The sequence below is a fragment of the Cottoperca gobio genome, chromosome 20, assembly GCF_900634415.1.
Source record: "Cottoperca gobio chromosome 20, fCotGob3.1, whole genome shotgun sequence".
Classification (NCBI taxonomy): Eukaryota; Metazoa; Chordata; class Actinopteri; order Perciformes; family Bovichtidae; genus Cottoperca; species Cottoperca gobio.
The window spans coordinates 4,560,214-4,575,457 of NC_041374.1; the positions used below are offsets into that span (position 1 = coordinate 4,560,214).

The 15,244-nt window shown below is 41.8% G+C and overlaps 1 protein-coding gene across 1 annotated transcript in view; it reads left to right on the forward strand.

The window, feature by feature from the left end:
- Positions 1-15,244, forward strand: part of smchd1 (structural maintenance of chromosomes flexible hinge domain containing 1) — a 31,269-nt gene that overhangs the window by 8,115 nt on the left and 7,910 nt on the right. The window contains exons 2-22 of the mRNA XM_029457616.1: positions 3,917-3,992; positions 4,852-5,010; positions 5,093-5,175; positions 5,759-5,880; positions 6,002-6,116; positions 6,544-6,663; positions 6,806-6,972; positions 7,084-7,174; positions 7,270-7,486; positions 7,581-7,698; positions 9,798-9,978; positions 10,660-10,854; positions 10,934-11,047; positions 11,295-11,401; positions 11,672-11,754; positions 11,865-11,978; positions 13,396-13,473; positions 13,595-13,714; positions 13,793-13,937; positions 14,194-14,296; positions 14,805-14,877. Coding sequence (XP_029313476.1) covers positions 3,917-3,992; positions 4,852-5,010; positions 5,093-5,175; positions 5,759-5,880; positions 6,002-6,116; positions 6,544-6,663; positions 6,806-6,972; positions 7,084-7,174; positions 7,270-7,486; positions 7,581-7,698; positions 9,798-9,978; positions 10,660-10,854; positions 10,934-11,047; positions 11,295-11,401; positions 11,672-11,754; positions 11,865-11,978; positions 13,396-13,473; positions 13,595-13,714; positions 13,793-13,937; positions 14,194-14,296; positions 14,805-14,877 — 2,581 coding nt within the window. The remainder of the gene's footprint in view (positions 1-3,916; positions 3,993-4,851; positions 5,011-5,092; positions 5,176-5,758; positions 5,881-6,001; positions 6,117-6,543; positions 6,664-6,805; positions 6,973-7,083; positions 7,175-7,269; positions 7,487-7,580; positions 7,699-9,797; positions 9,979-10,659; positions 10,855-10,933; positions 11,048-11,294; positions 11,402-11,671; positions 11,755-11,864; positions 11,979-13,395; positions 13,474-13,594; positions 13,715-13,792; positions 13,938-14,193; positions 14,297-14,804; positions 14,878-15,244) is intronic.

Genomic DNA, 15,244 nt, shown 5'->3' on the forward strand with positions numbered 1-15,244 from the left:
CACCTGCAGGGAAAGGCGGCGCGCACGTAGACGCAGGAGAATGTGATGCATATTTTAGTGGACGAAATGTAAAAACAAATTCTTATATTTTAGTGTCACATTATGACCTCAAACTCTAAGACAGGGGTCGGGAACCTTTTTGGCTGGGAGAGCCATAAAAGCCAAATATTTTTTTTATGTATTTCCTTGAGAGCCATATAAATTTGAATGCAACTTTACGTGTGCATTTTTTAATATAACACGTCTCCGAGTACTAATAGAGGTATCAGTGTTTCATTGAACAGGTGCTCTTTTATTAAATAAACTAAACGCTTACGTTATTTATCTCATATATGAGCACGTTTCAGTGTTTACTGCACGGGTGTCAAACTCAAGGCAATTATATCCGACCAGCGAGAAAATATCATATGTCTGTCATAACTGGCCCGCCGGTTTTGGTAATTAAATCAATGCATGGCACAACCACGGGGAAATACATTTGAGGAAGTATCTAAATATGTAAATGAAATGAAAGCAAAGGGAAACACACCACAGATCTCTGGGAAGATGTGAGCTGGACTGTTTGTACGACATAACGAAGCATCTCACTGTTAAACCTGCAGCTTCAGGGCCGTGTGATCACAGACATGTATGATGCCGAGCTGCCTGTGGGAGACTCGGATGCAGAAGGAAACTTTGGTCACTACGTGTTTCCAAACACTGACAAACATCTCCACCTCTGTGTTCCCGACAGCATTCTGCTGATCAACTGAGACCATTTGCCGACTTTGCAGCTCAGAAATGAAAACTGAACTGCTCAGCAATCCGACTGCAGTTGACTTAAATATGTTCCATATCTTTTTGCACTTTATGTTTATCCTGTTCAATAAATGTGGACCGTGTTTGGCCCTCGACGTAGTCCCAGTTTTTAATGTTGGCCCTCTGTGAATGAGTTTGACCCCCCCGGTCTACTGCTTGCTTTGCGCAGTTTCTCCTCTGCTCGGTTTCGCGACGGGCGGGGCTCCACCCCCTACACCCACACCTATACACCCACACCTATACACACACACACCTATACACACACACACCTATACACACACACACCTATACACACACACCTATACACACACACCTATACACACACACACCTATACACACACACCTATACACACACACACACACACACCTATACACACACACACACACGTGTGTAAGTGTGTGCGCTGTGCAGTCTGAGACAGAGCGGAGGAAAGGAGAGGGGAGAACTAAAAACAAATCCGCTGCTAAATGTTTTACTTTAAAATGACACAATATAATTATTTATTACTTGTTAATCATGTTAAAAAATGTCAGCTCAAAATTGTCTGCGAGCCATATCGCGTCATCGAAAGAGCCATATATGGCTCGCGAGCCATAGGTTCCCGACCCCTGCTCTAAGATAAGAGGTGTTTCCTTTGAAAGATTGCCCACTGTGCAACAAAAAATACATTAAAATAAATGTTATATATTTCCATATTTTTTTAATCAGAATCAGAAATCCTTTATTTGTCCCACGACGGGGAAATTTACGTTGTTACAGCGAAGAGTAAAGTGACAAGTAACAATCAAATAGAATAAAAATACAGTAAAAGCAACATAAGTAATATAAGTACAGTCATTGGAGAGAAAAAAAGTGTAAGAGTGAATATTGCACATGATAGTGTAATTGCAAAAGTTATAAAAAGTGAATATTGCACAAGGCATTGGTAATTACACACTGTCGGAATAGACTTTTGTTGGTGTGGTGGTCTACCAGGGGCCGTGGTGATTGTACAGTCTGACCGCTGCAGGAAGAAAGGACCTACGGTATCTCTCCGTGAGACACCGCGGGTGAATCAGCCTGTCACTGAAGGAGCTGCACAGTGCGGACAAAGTGTCCTGGAGGGGGTGGGACATGTTGCCCAATAGAGATGACAGCTTGGCTGTCATTCTCCTGTCTCCCACCACCTCCACAGTGTCCAGCGGGCTCCCCAGGACAGAGCTTGCCTTCTTAACCAGTTTGTTCAGTCTCTTCCTGTCAGCAGCCGAGATGCTGCTGCCCCAGCAGACCACTCCATAAAAAATAGCAGATGCCACCACAGAGTCAAATAAGGTCTTAAGGAGTGCCCCTTGCACTCCAAAATACCTCAGTCTCCTTAGCAGATATTGCCCTGCTCTGTCCCTTCTTGAACAGAGCAGCAGAGTTATCTGACCAGTTCAGTTTATTGTTCAGGTGAACGCCCAGGTACTTGTAAGATTTTACATTCTCAATGTCCGTACCCAGGACGTTCTCTGGTGTTGGGAGGAATGATGGCGCCTCCTGAAGTCCACCACCAGCTCCCTGGTCTTCCCTGTGTTGAGCAGGAGGTGGTTCCTCTGGCACCAGAGGGCAAAGTCCTGTGTCAGATCTCTGTACTCCTTGTCATCCCCATCAGAGATGAGGCCGACAATGAGTCGTCAGAACTTCTGCAGGTGACACTTTGCTGTATTGTGGGTGAAGTCTGCAGTGTAGAGGGTGAAGAGAAACTGTGCCAGAACCGTTCCTTGGGGGGCCCTGTGCTACAGACAATTGTGTCCGAGTGACACTCCCGGGTCCTCACGTACTGTGGACGGTTGGTGAGGTAGTCCAGGATCCAGCTGGTGAGGTGGTGATCCACCCCCGAGCATTCCAGCTTGTCCCCCAGAAGCCTGGGTTGAATGGTGTTGAAGGCACTGGAGAAATCAAAGAACATGATTCTCACATTGCCCCCAGTCTTCTCCAGGTGACAGAGGAATCTCTGCATCAGGTAGATGACAGCTTCATCCACCCTGATGCCAGGTTGGTAGGCGAAATGAAGTGGGTCCATGGATGGTCTCACAAGGGGTCGAAGATAGCCAAGGACCAGCCTCTCCAGGGTCTTCATCAGCTGCGATGTCAGCGCCACTGGTCTGTAGCTGTTGAAGTCCTTGGGGTGGGGGGTCTTTGGCACGGGTACCACAAAAGATGTTTTCCACAGTTGTGGTACCCTCCCTTGCTTCAGGCTCAGGTTGAATAATAGCTCCACAATCCCGCACAGTTGGTCGGCTCAGGATTTGAGGAGCCTTGAGCTGATGCCATCTGGACCCGCAGCCTTTCTTGCCTTACACCTTTTGAGTTCACTCCTCACCTGGTTGGTTGTGAGGGATAAAGTGCAGGTAGTGGGTGGAGGGGTGTGTGAGTAGAGAAACAGGAGACAGAGAGGATGTGTGAAGTAGCTGACAGTGGGGGGGTTGAGGGAGGGGGAAGGGTGGAGATGGCAGGGTCGTTTAACGGTGATAAGAACAATGGAGGTTGCAGCACGGGGGAATGAGCCGGGGAAGGGGCGCCTGACTGATCAAATCTATTGATGAAAAAATGTTCAAGGCATTCACCCACTTTAGGTCCCCTATGATTAGCCGCATGTGGCTCCTGAGCCACGGGTTGCAGACCCCTGCTCTAGGAAGTCTTGCATTAACAGAAAAGGGGGGTCATAAATTCTAGCTTGGACCCCAGCATGTGACAGCCAATGTCAGTTTGTAACAAAGAATGTGCTATGGTCTGTTCACACTAAAAACATCATATAGCTCAGCATGGCTGAGTGTAAGATTTACCCCTGATACATAGAAGGTTTGAGCATGGATGGATTTTTTTTTAGACGTCATCAAATGTCTTGTGCGACCAAGAATCCAAACCCCAAAGAAATTCTATGAACAATGATAAAAAGCAGCAAATCCTCACCAGAATCTTAGAATGGTTCGCATATTTGCTTGACAACTGAAACGATGAATAATCAAAATAGTTGCAACTCCAATAGTCTGTTGATTGACTAGTCAATTAAGTGACTGTGAACTGATTGTTTTAGCTCTAATAAAAAAACTGACACAAAGAAAATTAACACTCACTTTTGAAATTTTGTTGCAGACATTTGCAATCAAGTCACATGAAACATTTGTGTTGGCCACGACGGACAGAACAGTCCTGAAGTTTGACAATTTTGGTGAGTAAATCAGTTCTTGTTATTAGTATATTTCTATTATTATGATTATTTGTACTGTAAATGTTATCACCTGTAACCCAAGATGTTCTGCATTTGTTGCGATTATGTCTGTTTTAAATGTTCGAATGCTGTTGGAAATGGATCATATAGTCTTCTTTTATTTTATCTCTATAAAGTTGTCACTGATCCTGTGTTTTCTCACAGCTGTCATACGCATCATTTTGTGTTTCTGTATACTTGGGGTCAGATACTTGTAGCACACGTGGCTACAGGTTATCTGTCCTTTCAGCTGAAATTGATTTAATTCTGTTAAACACTTTTGACTCTTCATTGAATAACAACAAAGCCAACTTCAATATTATTTCATTTCTTACCGGAATAATCACCACCACATTGTTGTCATGGAATTCAACCCATCCAAACTAAACAAAGGTGCTGAGAAGTAAATCTATTATAATGAAATAAAGATACCTGAGGAAATAAATTGAGCTCTTTACATCGTCATACAGAGTGCAAGCAGTCTGGGCCAGAAAAAACAACATGTGTAGCTGTGTTGACACATTTTAAAGACAAAGAAAGGGGAAGGTTGGAAGAGTCGTAAAGCTTATCAGCACATGTGGTTGGCTACATGTGGTTGGGAACATATCTCACACTGATTTACGGTAGCTTAATCCTACCGCCAGAAGAGAGTGGTGAGACACTTAAAAGATCTCCTGATAACACAGAGGAATGTACCCGACTGCTACGGTGGGAAACTGCTGAGACAAACGCATCTACAATCTCGACTGTCAGTTCATGTTAGAAGTTGGTGCTTATATCGGTTTAAACGAGACAGATCTTTCTTTTTATTTCGTTGTAGAGGAGCTTCAGGATGACAGCACCATCCACTTGTTGCAACATGAGGACCAACCTCTGGTGGTGGCGACGGAGGAGCGCTTCAAATTTCTGCCTCATTATGACACGTTGATCCGGAGTGGCATGAATGAGTACTACGCTAGCGAAGGACAGAATTCATTGCGTAAGTACTTCTCTGAGAAGTATAAATGAGATGGACGGAGAGCTGCACATCATAACTCATAACTTGTTACTTTTCTTTCCAGCATTTGCGCTCGCTGAGCTGATCGACAACTCTCTTTCGGCCACGGCTAAAAACACAGGAGTGAGGACGATAGAGATACGGATGGTTGGTTCTGCCGTTGCATATCATTTTATAACCAAATAGTTCACCTTCACCTTTGGAACATTTGACACATACCATTGACGGTCGTGGATATTTCTCATGTAGTCTCCTTCATATGTTATCTCTATAAAGTGGTTTGGCCTAACAGTCACTAACCCTGTGTTTCCTCACAGTTGTCACACACATGTCTGTCACTGTCTGCTAGGATTTGACAGACATTAAGGCGCCACTTTGACCATTATCAGGCATTTAGCAGACGTGTGTTAACGGTTGTAATTAACGTGTGTGATGTCTCTGTGCCTTAATGTGTATTACCTGATCCTGCCCATGCAATTCTACTGTATAAATGACTTTGTGTATAGGTCATCTGTCCTTTCAGCTGAAATTGATTTAATTCCGTTAAACACTTTTGACTCTTCATTAAATAACAACAAAGCTCTAACTTCTACATTAGTTCATTTCTTACCGCAAGGTGACTCATTTTGGAATCACCGTGCATCATGTCCAAAGATAATTGAAACAGTCTGTGCCTTAGTTTAGTTATACCTGGTGCAGTGACTTACGTTTTCTATTTTTGTTTTTACAGATTTTTGATGAAAGTCTTGGGAAACCGGCATTGATTGTCTTAGATAACGGGCACGGGATGACGTCTCAAATGCTCCAAAACTGGGCAGTGTACAGACTCTCTAAATTTATGAGGAAAGACAGGTTTGTGTGCTTAACCTTCTTTACTTCAGATTAGATTTATCGTCCAAGATATGCTTCCAATGTTGTATCTTGTTTAAACTGGCCAGAATTTGATTTACACATTATGTTTTCTTCACGACAGTGATCAAGAGAGGTATGTCCGGCCTGATCCTGTCCCTCGCAGTCTCAACAGTGATATATCCTTCTTCGGAGTCGGAGGAAAACAGGCAGTTTTCTACATCGGAGACTCAACCAGGGTGAGTCGTCAGTGAAAATAGTTTTAATAAACTCTACCATAAAGAGGAATACTAAAGTAGTGCATGAAATCTTATTTGTTATGTACTTTTTGGTTTATAAATCTTTTACAACTCTGGAAAATGATCACTAGTGACCTCCACCCATGGCCTACAGATGGTACTATATTAATTTTGTACATAGTTCAGATTCATTTGTAGTGGCGGCAGATGGGTAATGTTGTACGTCATGTCTTTTAAGATACTGGATGCCTACATTTCCCTCGGGATTAATAAAGTATCTATCTATCTATCTAGTTCCTGCTAAATAAACAATAAAAAAAATAAAAAATTAATACGGCGTTCAAGTTACAAAGTAATCTAGCAGGAATGTGTGCTTGCATGTATTTGAAGAACCTAACTCTAGATTTGGATTCCTTTTGTGTATTAGATGATCAGTAAAGCAGCGGGCTGCCCAGATGTTCATGAGCTGATTCTGTCCAAGGAGGACTTTGAGAGGAAAACGGACAACAAAGAGGACATTTACACCGGGGTCATTAAAAACAGGATGGTAATTAAAAAAAAAAAAAAATCTCCTGTTCAGATGAAGTAAATCGCTTGTAATTTCAAAAACAAGTTCATCACGCTTCATTCAAAAAGGTGTGTGTGTGTGTGTGTGTGTGTGTGTGTGACGTTTCATCCTCCTCCTGCAGCCCTGTGATTATTCACATGTGAAAAAAAACGATGAGCGCTTCCTCCACCGCCTTATCGAAGAGGAATCGGGCAAGGAAAGCTTCACGGCCGTGGTTATTACGGGAATCTTTCCTAAGCATATCGCTTTCATCAAAGAAGATTTCAATGTGTTGACCAGACGGCTTACGTAAGTTCGTTCATCCACACCATCAGATATGTACTCACTAAGTCTTACCAGCTCCCAAGTTGCTTTGATTCCTTTTTCATATTTAAAAAAATAGTTTTGTCCATGTTTCAGTCACATATATCACTATTACATACATGGAGTCAATGGAAAGGACATGAGTAGCAGCTCTACGATCTCGGATCCCCCTGAAATTGAAATCCTGGTGAGGCTGCTTGTCTTCTAAGGTTCTAACGAGTGACTTCTATTATCTCTATCACTATCCCGGCTAATATTATCATATGACTCCTTTTTGAACAGATCAATCTGGCCGAGAAGCCTCCCAGATGTCCCCGTTACGTGAATCTTCGAGAAGTTGAAACCGACATGCAGACTCTGTACATAAATTCTGCTGTCGACACGTTTGAGTTTAAGGCCTCCATTGCACAAGACGGTGGCGCAGTGGAAGGGGCCATTCGGTATCATCCCTTCCTCTATGACAAGGAGACTTATCCCGAAGACCCCGATGTTGTGCACGGTATTCAAACTCTAAAATATTGAATATACTTTTTGACCAATGACAGCTTCAGATTAAAATTGTGGATTTTTAATTTGGGTCCTTTGTTTCCCAGCCGTTGATGAGGACGATGATGATAATGAGTCTCGAGTCCTGCATCAGGCAAGAGGGAACAGGCCAATATTTGACTGCTTCTGGAATGGACGGCTCATACCGTACACCACAGTGTCTGAGTAAGTGTTTTTTTCATAGTTGATTTTAGCTTCCCGTTATGTAAGCGTTAGAAGATTGGAACATTTTGTGAAATCAGCTTATTGAAAACACTCACATGTATGTACGCTAAATATAATGCCTGATCCAGCAATTGCTTTGCTTAGCTTAGCACAAAGAATAGAGGCAGGGGGAAATGATCCTCGCAGTGGAACAACTGGCGGAGACTCTGGGAAGTCACTGGCTGGGCCAAGGAGGAGTTACAGCACGCAACTCTGTTTAAAACCACAAATGGACCACGACTGGAACATGAAGCACAGGCCTGGTCTCCCTTTAAGATCATGCAAAGTAAATGTTCCCAGCTAAAAGAATAACATTAGATACACCACTAAAGGCCCTGTCACACATCTCCGTATGGCAGAAACGTATGCTGGCGCATACGAAAATTTGTCAGAGTCCAAATACGTCCAACTTTTCATCGGATCGGAAAAGTGAACGTATACAGATACGCACTTCTAACCTATTGATAGCGCATCACTTACTTATACAAAATGTATCAGACGAATATCCAACGAATGCATAACTTATACAAAAAATGGCGTATACAAAATATCAGCAATACGCTGGTGTACGTTGATATAAGGTAAGGTATAAGTAGTATTCGTTAAGAGCTCACTGTGTTACGCTGGGGTGCGTTGTTGAACGCTGATGTTTTGAGCATGTTCAAAATGACCGGACGTACCCGACGTGTGCTTCATAAGATATGTAGACGTTACGTTAGACATACGTGAATACTTACCTACGTAAATATAGTACGTAAATACCTACGTTAGATATCGGCTACGTCGGCTGACAGTGAACCCTACAGCCAATTTATTGATAACGAGTGGATAACCTATTCCTACCACATGGAAGGGATGATACCGAATGGCCCCTTCCACTGCGCCACCGTCTTGTGCAATGGAGGCCTTAAACTCAAACCTGACGACGGAGTAACTTATTAAACGCGTTTCTACAGTACAGCTAGCGTTCAGCATTTTAGCCGTTCTCCAGCATCTGCATGACGTGAACCAGATGGCACTTTTCCAGCTCCGTTGGCCAGACGCTCTGATACGCTTTAAATAAGTAAGTGATACGCTATCAATGTTTGACATGCGTATAATAATTTGTTATGTATACGTCAGCTACAACACCGCTGTGGAAAGGTTGGACGTATTTGGACTCTGACAAATGTTGAGCTAATTTTCATATACGCCGGCATGTTTCTGCCGTACGGAGCTGTGTGACAGGGCCGTGTGTCTGGCGTGTTCGACGTATCGTCTGCGTCCTTCAAACGATCACAATTTACCCTTAATTTATATCAACGTATTGCCGATATTTTGTATGCTAGCCAGCATACGTTTCTGTCATACGGATATGTTTGACAGGGCCTTTAGTTAAGCAAGTATAGATCAAATGTCAGCAGAATGTGAAAAGTAGTGTGGGTCGCATCTGTTATCAGGACGATAGGGAAACACATATTTATTTATAAAGGTCAGCAAAATGTGGGAAGCAAGTGTGGATTGCATCAGCTTTCAGGTTGATGGTTGGGAAAGATAGGGTGCTTTTGAAGGGTGAAATAACTAATGGTGTCTAGTGGTTAAGGATAAAAGAAAAAGTCATGGTCGACAGGAGGGTCTGAGACTCTCCCACACAAAGAAGGCGTAACAAAAAGATAAAGAAAATGTATAAAGGAAGAAGTTTGAGCTTTGTAAAGTCAGTCCTTCCACGGACCGACTCGTGTTTGCTGCACTGTGTTGATTCTTCACTAAACTCTGTTTATGTTGAACTTTTTGAAAGCAATACGCAGTGTTGTTATAGTGAAGGATTCTGAGGATATCTGGCTTCATGGATTTTCTCCCACATGAGCTTGTTAGCATGCTGACATTAGTAGCTGCTAGCATAGCTATAGACTGTCTTGATCTAGTGTTAGTTAAAACCTTGGACAGAGCAGAGTAAACTGTTTCCCCCCTGCTTTTCGGTCTTTATGCTAAGCTAGGCTAATGACAACAATGAAAACAAGTTAAATTATTAAGCTCAGTATGTTTGTCTGCTTACATTCTTTCCGTCCATTTGTCAACAGGTTTGACTGGTGTGCTCCGAGTAAAGGAGCAAAGGAGCTTGCAGAGTGTTACAATCGGATTTCAGGGGTGCTTTTCACCGACGACAAATTCCCAGTCAGCACTAACAAGCTCACCTTCATGGAACTGGAGATGAAACTGAAGCACAAGGACACTTTCTTCACACGTGTTGTTAATGGACAGGTGGTCAAATAGAACTTCACTTTTTATTTTATTTAATAGAACAAATTGCTTCCCCACATGCTGCTTGGGCTGGATGAGGTCCGTGCAACGGCGCAGGGAAGTAGTAGTGATACTATGTGTTAGAGAGGGTATTTTGCACGGGTATGAACACGGGTGTGCCTTGAGATGTTGGCTTGGTCTTTGGTGTGCCTTGGCCACGGAAAGTTTGGGAACCACTGCACTATAGAGTCCATGAGTAAGCCTATCAGTGATGTTCTTTGCATGCCATATTCACCTAGTGAGCAAGAGTGTAACGAGGAGAAAAGATCAGCCAAAGAGTCTGCTGCTACCTCCTTCCCCAAACAAGGTGCGTAAACAAGTTGAGAGAACATACACAGACAGTATGGTTGAGTCTCACAGCTCTCATCAGCCTCCCCATACACAACATTGCCAACATTTAAGAGAAACCGAGGCTACCCTTCCTGCTATTGAACCTAGCAAGCTAAAACCCCTCCCAGATGTTGAAAACGACACCCTACGTCACCGTTGAGGCTGGTAATTAGGCAATCTTTTGGTGACAAGTTAGCCATAGAGATTTAATAAGCAAGTGGTATGAAAATCCTCATTTGAATACAGCTTTAGTCCATTTGTTTTTAATTAAGAACCACCAAGTGTTGAACTGCTATATTTCCATGTCCACAGAAACAAAGGGGTAACATGCAGAAGGAGTTTACGCAGTGGCTAAAAAACTGTCACGAGAAGTGGGACAAGCAAGTGCAGTTCCTCAACTATAAGGAGATCATAACACGAACCGATGTGCCCAAGAAAATGCAGTATCCCTGGACGACGTTCACCTCTATCGAATGGGATGGGAAAATATACAAAGAAGGCCAACTTGTAAGCATCTGTTTGTTTTGTTTTTTTCTGAGTATTTTGTGATTATTCTGTATTAATGCCCACACACCTTTTCTTACAGGTCAAGTCTCACAAAACGCAGCCCATTCTGTACGGTAGAGTGATTCGTTTTTTGCTGTATGGAAAACATGACGGAAACATCTTTGCCGAAGAGGGACAGGTTGAAATGGCTCTGGTAAGAAGGAAATCATGTTTGTCAATCCTTTCTGTCTCTTCTTGCTATTCAATAAAGGAAAAGCTGGGGGGGAAAAAGCGTAAAAGATTTATTGCATAGAAATCTTGCATCAGTCATCAAGAAACCGCTCACTCCACAAACTTAAACAAGGCCGAGGTAGCTAGGAGTGGAAAGAATCTCCTCACGTCAGGATTTGTTTTGTTCACTTGTATTGAGACTGATATTGACAGACAAATCTGTTCCCTAGGAACCCAAAGCATTTCACGACAAGATCAGGACCATACCCATTTCAAAGATTGACAAGACCGCCACTTGTGAAGCCATCAAGAAATACATCGACAATGACGCAGAAAGGTGAGTAAGCCGTTACTATGAGGGGAAAATGCCCTCATACTGCCAGCGTCTGATCTGGTTTGCAATGCAAAGCTAGAACGCCACATCCACCCTTTGCACAGTGCAATCCTCTCCAGAATCCCATTGTTTTAGATGTGATTGAGAAGTAATGAATGTGTTTATCAATTGGAAGTTATTTCTGTTACTATGTTTTATTCCCCTCCAATCTTATCTCCTTGTCCCGACTAGTTGTATTATCAGCTCGGTGTAAATTGGATTTGTTTGTGCTAGGCTTCCGGATATTCTGCAAGTGAACTGGCCAGAGGGTAACCCCTGGCCACACAATGCTGTTCGTCCAGCTGGGACTCCGTTAGGTAAACTGCTACCATGTTTGCCCACCGCACCGGTTCATGTATCGCTGTTGAGGAGTATAATTGTTTTCATGGACCACTAATGTTGTGTTTCCACTGCCGCATCATGTTAGGGCCAATCAAAGTCGAAATTCTCAACAAGAAGAAAGAGTGCATATCCAAGATGCCAGCAGTGGGCCAGGGGGCAGGGAATAAACTGATCGTTGAGCTCAAAATCATCCAGCATGGTAAGAAAAAAGAAAGGCTCTCCTCTAAACCTCTGAAAAGTGAAATCTGATGGTTTGATGTTTAGAGATAAAACTTAAAATCCGTAATACAGTATGCCAACTTATTAGCTGAGAAAAAGGTAAATTCATCATATACTACCATTGGAAGGCGTTCATGCAAATCCATGACGTAGATTGATTTCATAACTTTCATAACTTTCATACGTATTTAAATGTGCAACATATTTACCTGTTCACCTTTGTTCCATTTTCACAGACTTGCTTTGTTACAGAGCTGCTGCAACATATACTAACAATAAATATATGTATTTTATATTCTTGATTAATCATTTAATGCAGGGGTGGGGAACCTTTTTCCTATCAAGGGCCATTTTGTTTTTTTTCGAGGGCTGTACTAATTATTGAACTCATAACCTCGGGAAATTCATTTCACTTTTCTTTCATGCTAAATGCAAAAAAGCAACTTTTTTATCCATGTATCTTTCTGTCTTATCAGAAATCCTTTATTAGTTCCACAACGGGGAAATGTATCTTGTCACAGCAAAAGAACATATGAAGTAAAAAAGCAGTACACAATAATTAAATAGAATAAACAATAAAATAAGTACCAGGTGGTTGATAGAAAATAAAGTGAGTATTGTAAATGGCAGTGATAAGTGCACAGCAGTGGTGGAACAGTCTGTTCTTGGTGTGGTGGTCTACCTCTCTATCTGTCCATGTTTGTATGTTACGCTCTGCAGAGAGCTGCTTGTTGGGCCAAACTCCGCCGAAGAGCGTTAACTTTATCCAAACGTACTCGTCCTTTCAGCTCGTGCAGTTCGGCATGTTTCGTGCAGTAATGACGCTCGAGGTTATTTCTCCTGGAAAGTGCGACATTCCACATCCAACTTTCTCTGTTTTACACTCGCCACGCTGCGTTCACTGATGTCAACGACAGTCTCGTTTAAAATTGAAGCTTTTTGACATGACGTGACCACGTGATGACACGTTCCGCTCGTGTTGTGTTCAAGGACCCTGACCTTGGCCAGAAAAAATAGTCAGTGGGCCATTTAAAATATTGGCGTCTAGTTTTTTGCGTTTTACGAATTACCTCGAGGGCCGGATCAAATGGTCTCGGGGGCCGTACACGGTTACCCACCCTTGATTTAATGAGTGAAAAATACCTTTTTATATTTTCCCACGAGCTCAAGGTGAGGTATTGACCAACAATCTACAACCTAAAAATATCCTCACATTTGAACATTTGGAACTTTGCTTGTTAAATGACTAAAGAAAGTTGTTGCCTCTTAATTGTCTTTCTACTAGATCTTTCAGCTCTACTTTGTTTGAGTCCTTCTTCTTTGTTGAGCTGCTTCTTGGCACACAGTTTGTTTCCTCTGAATGTTGTAGTAAACTATATTTACCTTTTCATTTGCAGGTCCTAAAGGAGATCAAGAGGTTATCTCTTGTGTTGCCAAACATTTAACAAAGAATGGTTTCTGGTTCAAAAGAACTGGTACGTTTTTTATTTTCTATTTGTCGACCTTGGCATTATTAGTTGCTTTTTGGATGCCTGGATTTTTTACGTGTGTGCTGAAAGTTTCATGTATCAATTCAAACATGTCATCCTTTGGCAGATAAACTGACCTGCCTGGGGAAGTATTCTCTGTTCCTGAACACGATGATCAGTGACAGTAACGCTACCGTGTTTGGAGGCAGAGAGCTTCCAAGCTACAAATTCAAGTTCACCATCCAAGGTAAGGAACAACTTCAGCCAATATTTATTATCCTTTCTGAATGCACGTTGATGAAGCACGTTTTTTTATCCTTCTCAGAGGGCAGTGCCGAGAGTTTTGTTATCGGCACAGTGAGCACCAGCCTTCGCGTGGGAGTGCCATTCGACATTCCACTGCTGATAAAAGACGGTTATGGCCACTCAACGACGCCTCCTCCTGATCTCAAACCGGTTCTCAAATGCAGGTGCGTCACTCCACTTTATTTTGTCGTTGTTTAAAACCAATGTTTTGTGTTTTCAGTGAACAGCTTAGTGAGAAGACCCTTCTTTTCTTATTGCATGAGTATTTATTATCCAACAACACGTTTATTTAACTGATTTTCTATATGTTATTTGTATATTTAAGTTTTATTATGAATGTCATCATGTTTTTAATTTAGCAGATGTGAGAGTTCTGGCCCCATTAACATTCTTATTATTCTTATTCTTATTCTTATTTAGTGGACTGGCTTTCAGTTATGAGTCAGTGGACAACCGTGGGTCGACGGTCACGATCAGAAGCGTCAAAACAAGAGGAAAAGTCCAGAATTACCAACAATCCAAGGTTAGAAAATGTGCCTTTGTTTGCCTATTTATTAGAAAGGTTGATGCAAAAGGTAACGCTGTGGTTGATTTAGCGCAGTTCAGGTAAATTACATACAAACTTACGTCGCAGGAGAGAAGTCCCCTTCTGGGCCACATGTAGAGTCAGGACCTCCTCGCCAACGATGTACACTCTTTGTAGATTTAAAAATATAACCGGTTCAAAATTCACTGATGCAGTCTTCCTTACATGTATCTCTGGCATTTGACGGTCCATGACGCATCTTTTCAAAACATGCGTTACAAGCCTGGCTGCAGGCACACGGTCTTCTAACACTACATAGACATTGAATACATTGATGTCCCACTATTATTTTTGTTTTACATTATTTATATGTTACAAAGCAGAGTACTTACTGGAAGAAATGTACTACAACAGCTCTGTAGACAAGATTACAACATGTGACACAAGAGAAGAGACGACTGCTTATCCTCTGTTGGTTATTCACATCCTGTATTTTACTTTGCAGACATATGACCTGCAAGTGACACTTCCTGGCCTGAAGAAACACACAGAGACGATCAAGATCAGTCTTCTGCCTGGTAACACTGCATTTATTTATTTATTCTTTTAAGACTGCATTTATGTTTCCATTTAGATAAAATAGTGACTTTGATTTATTTTATTTGTCGTTTGCTGAAACGATTACTCGAATGATCAAATGAATTGAGGGTCTCAGGAACAAATAATGTTAAACTTCTCAAGTGTAAGGATTTACCTTCGTTTTTATATCATTTTAAATTTAATATATTTGAGTTTTTTTAATTGTTGGTTGGACAATCTTTATTTTTGAATTATTATTATTATAATCGAGTAAAAAGTTATTTGTTTTACAGAAAACGGGCCACTTATTTTATTTTTGGTCGTAATATTAATATTAAAGATAAGCCACCAACCATCTTTAGCATC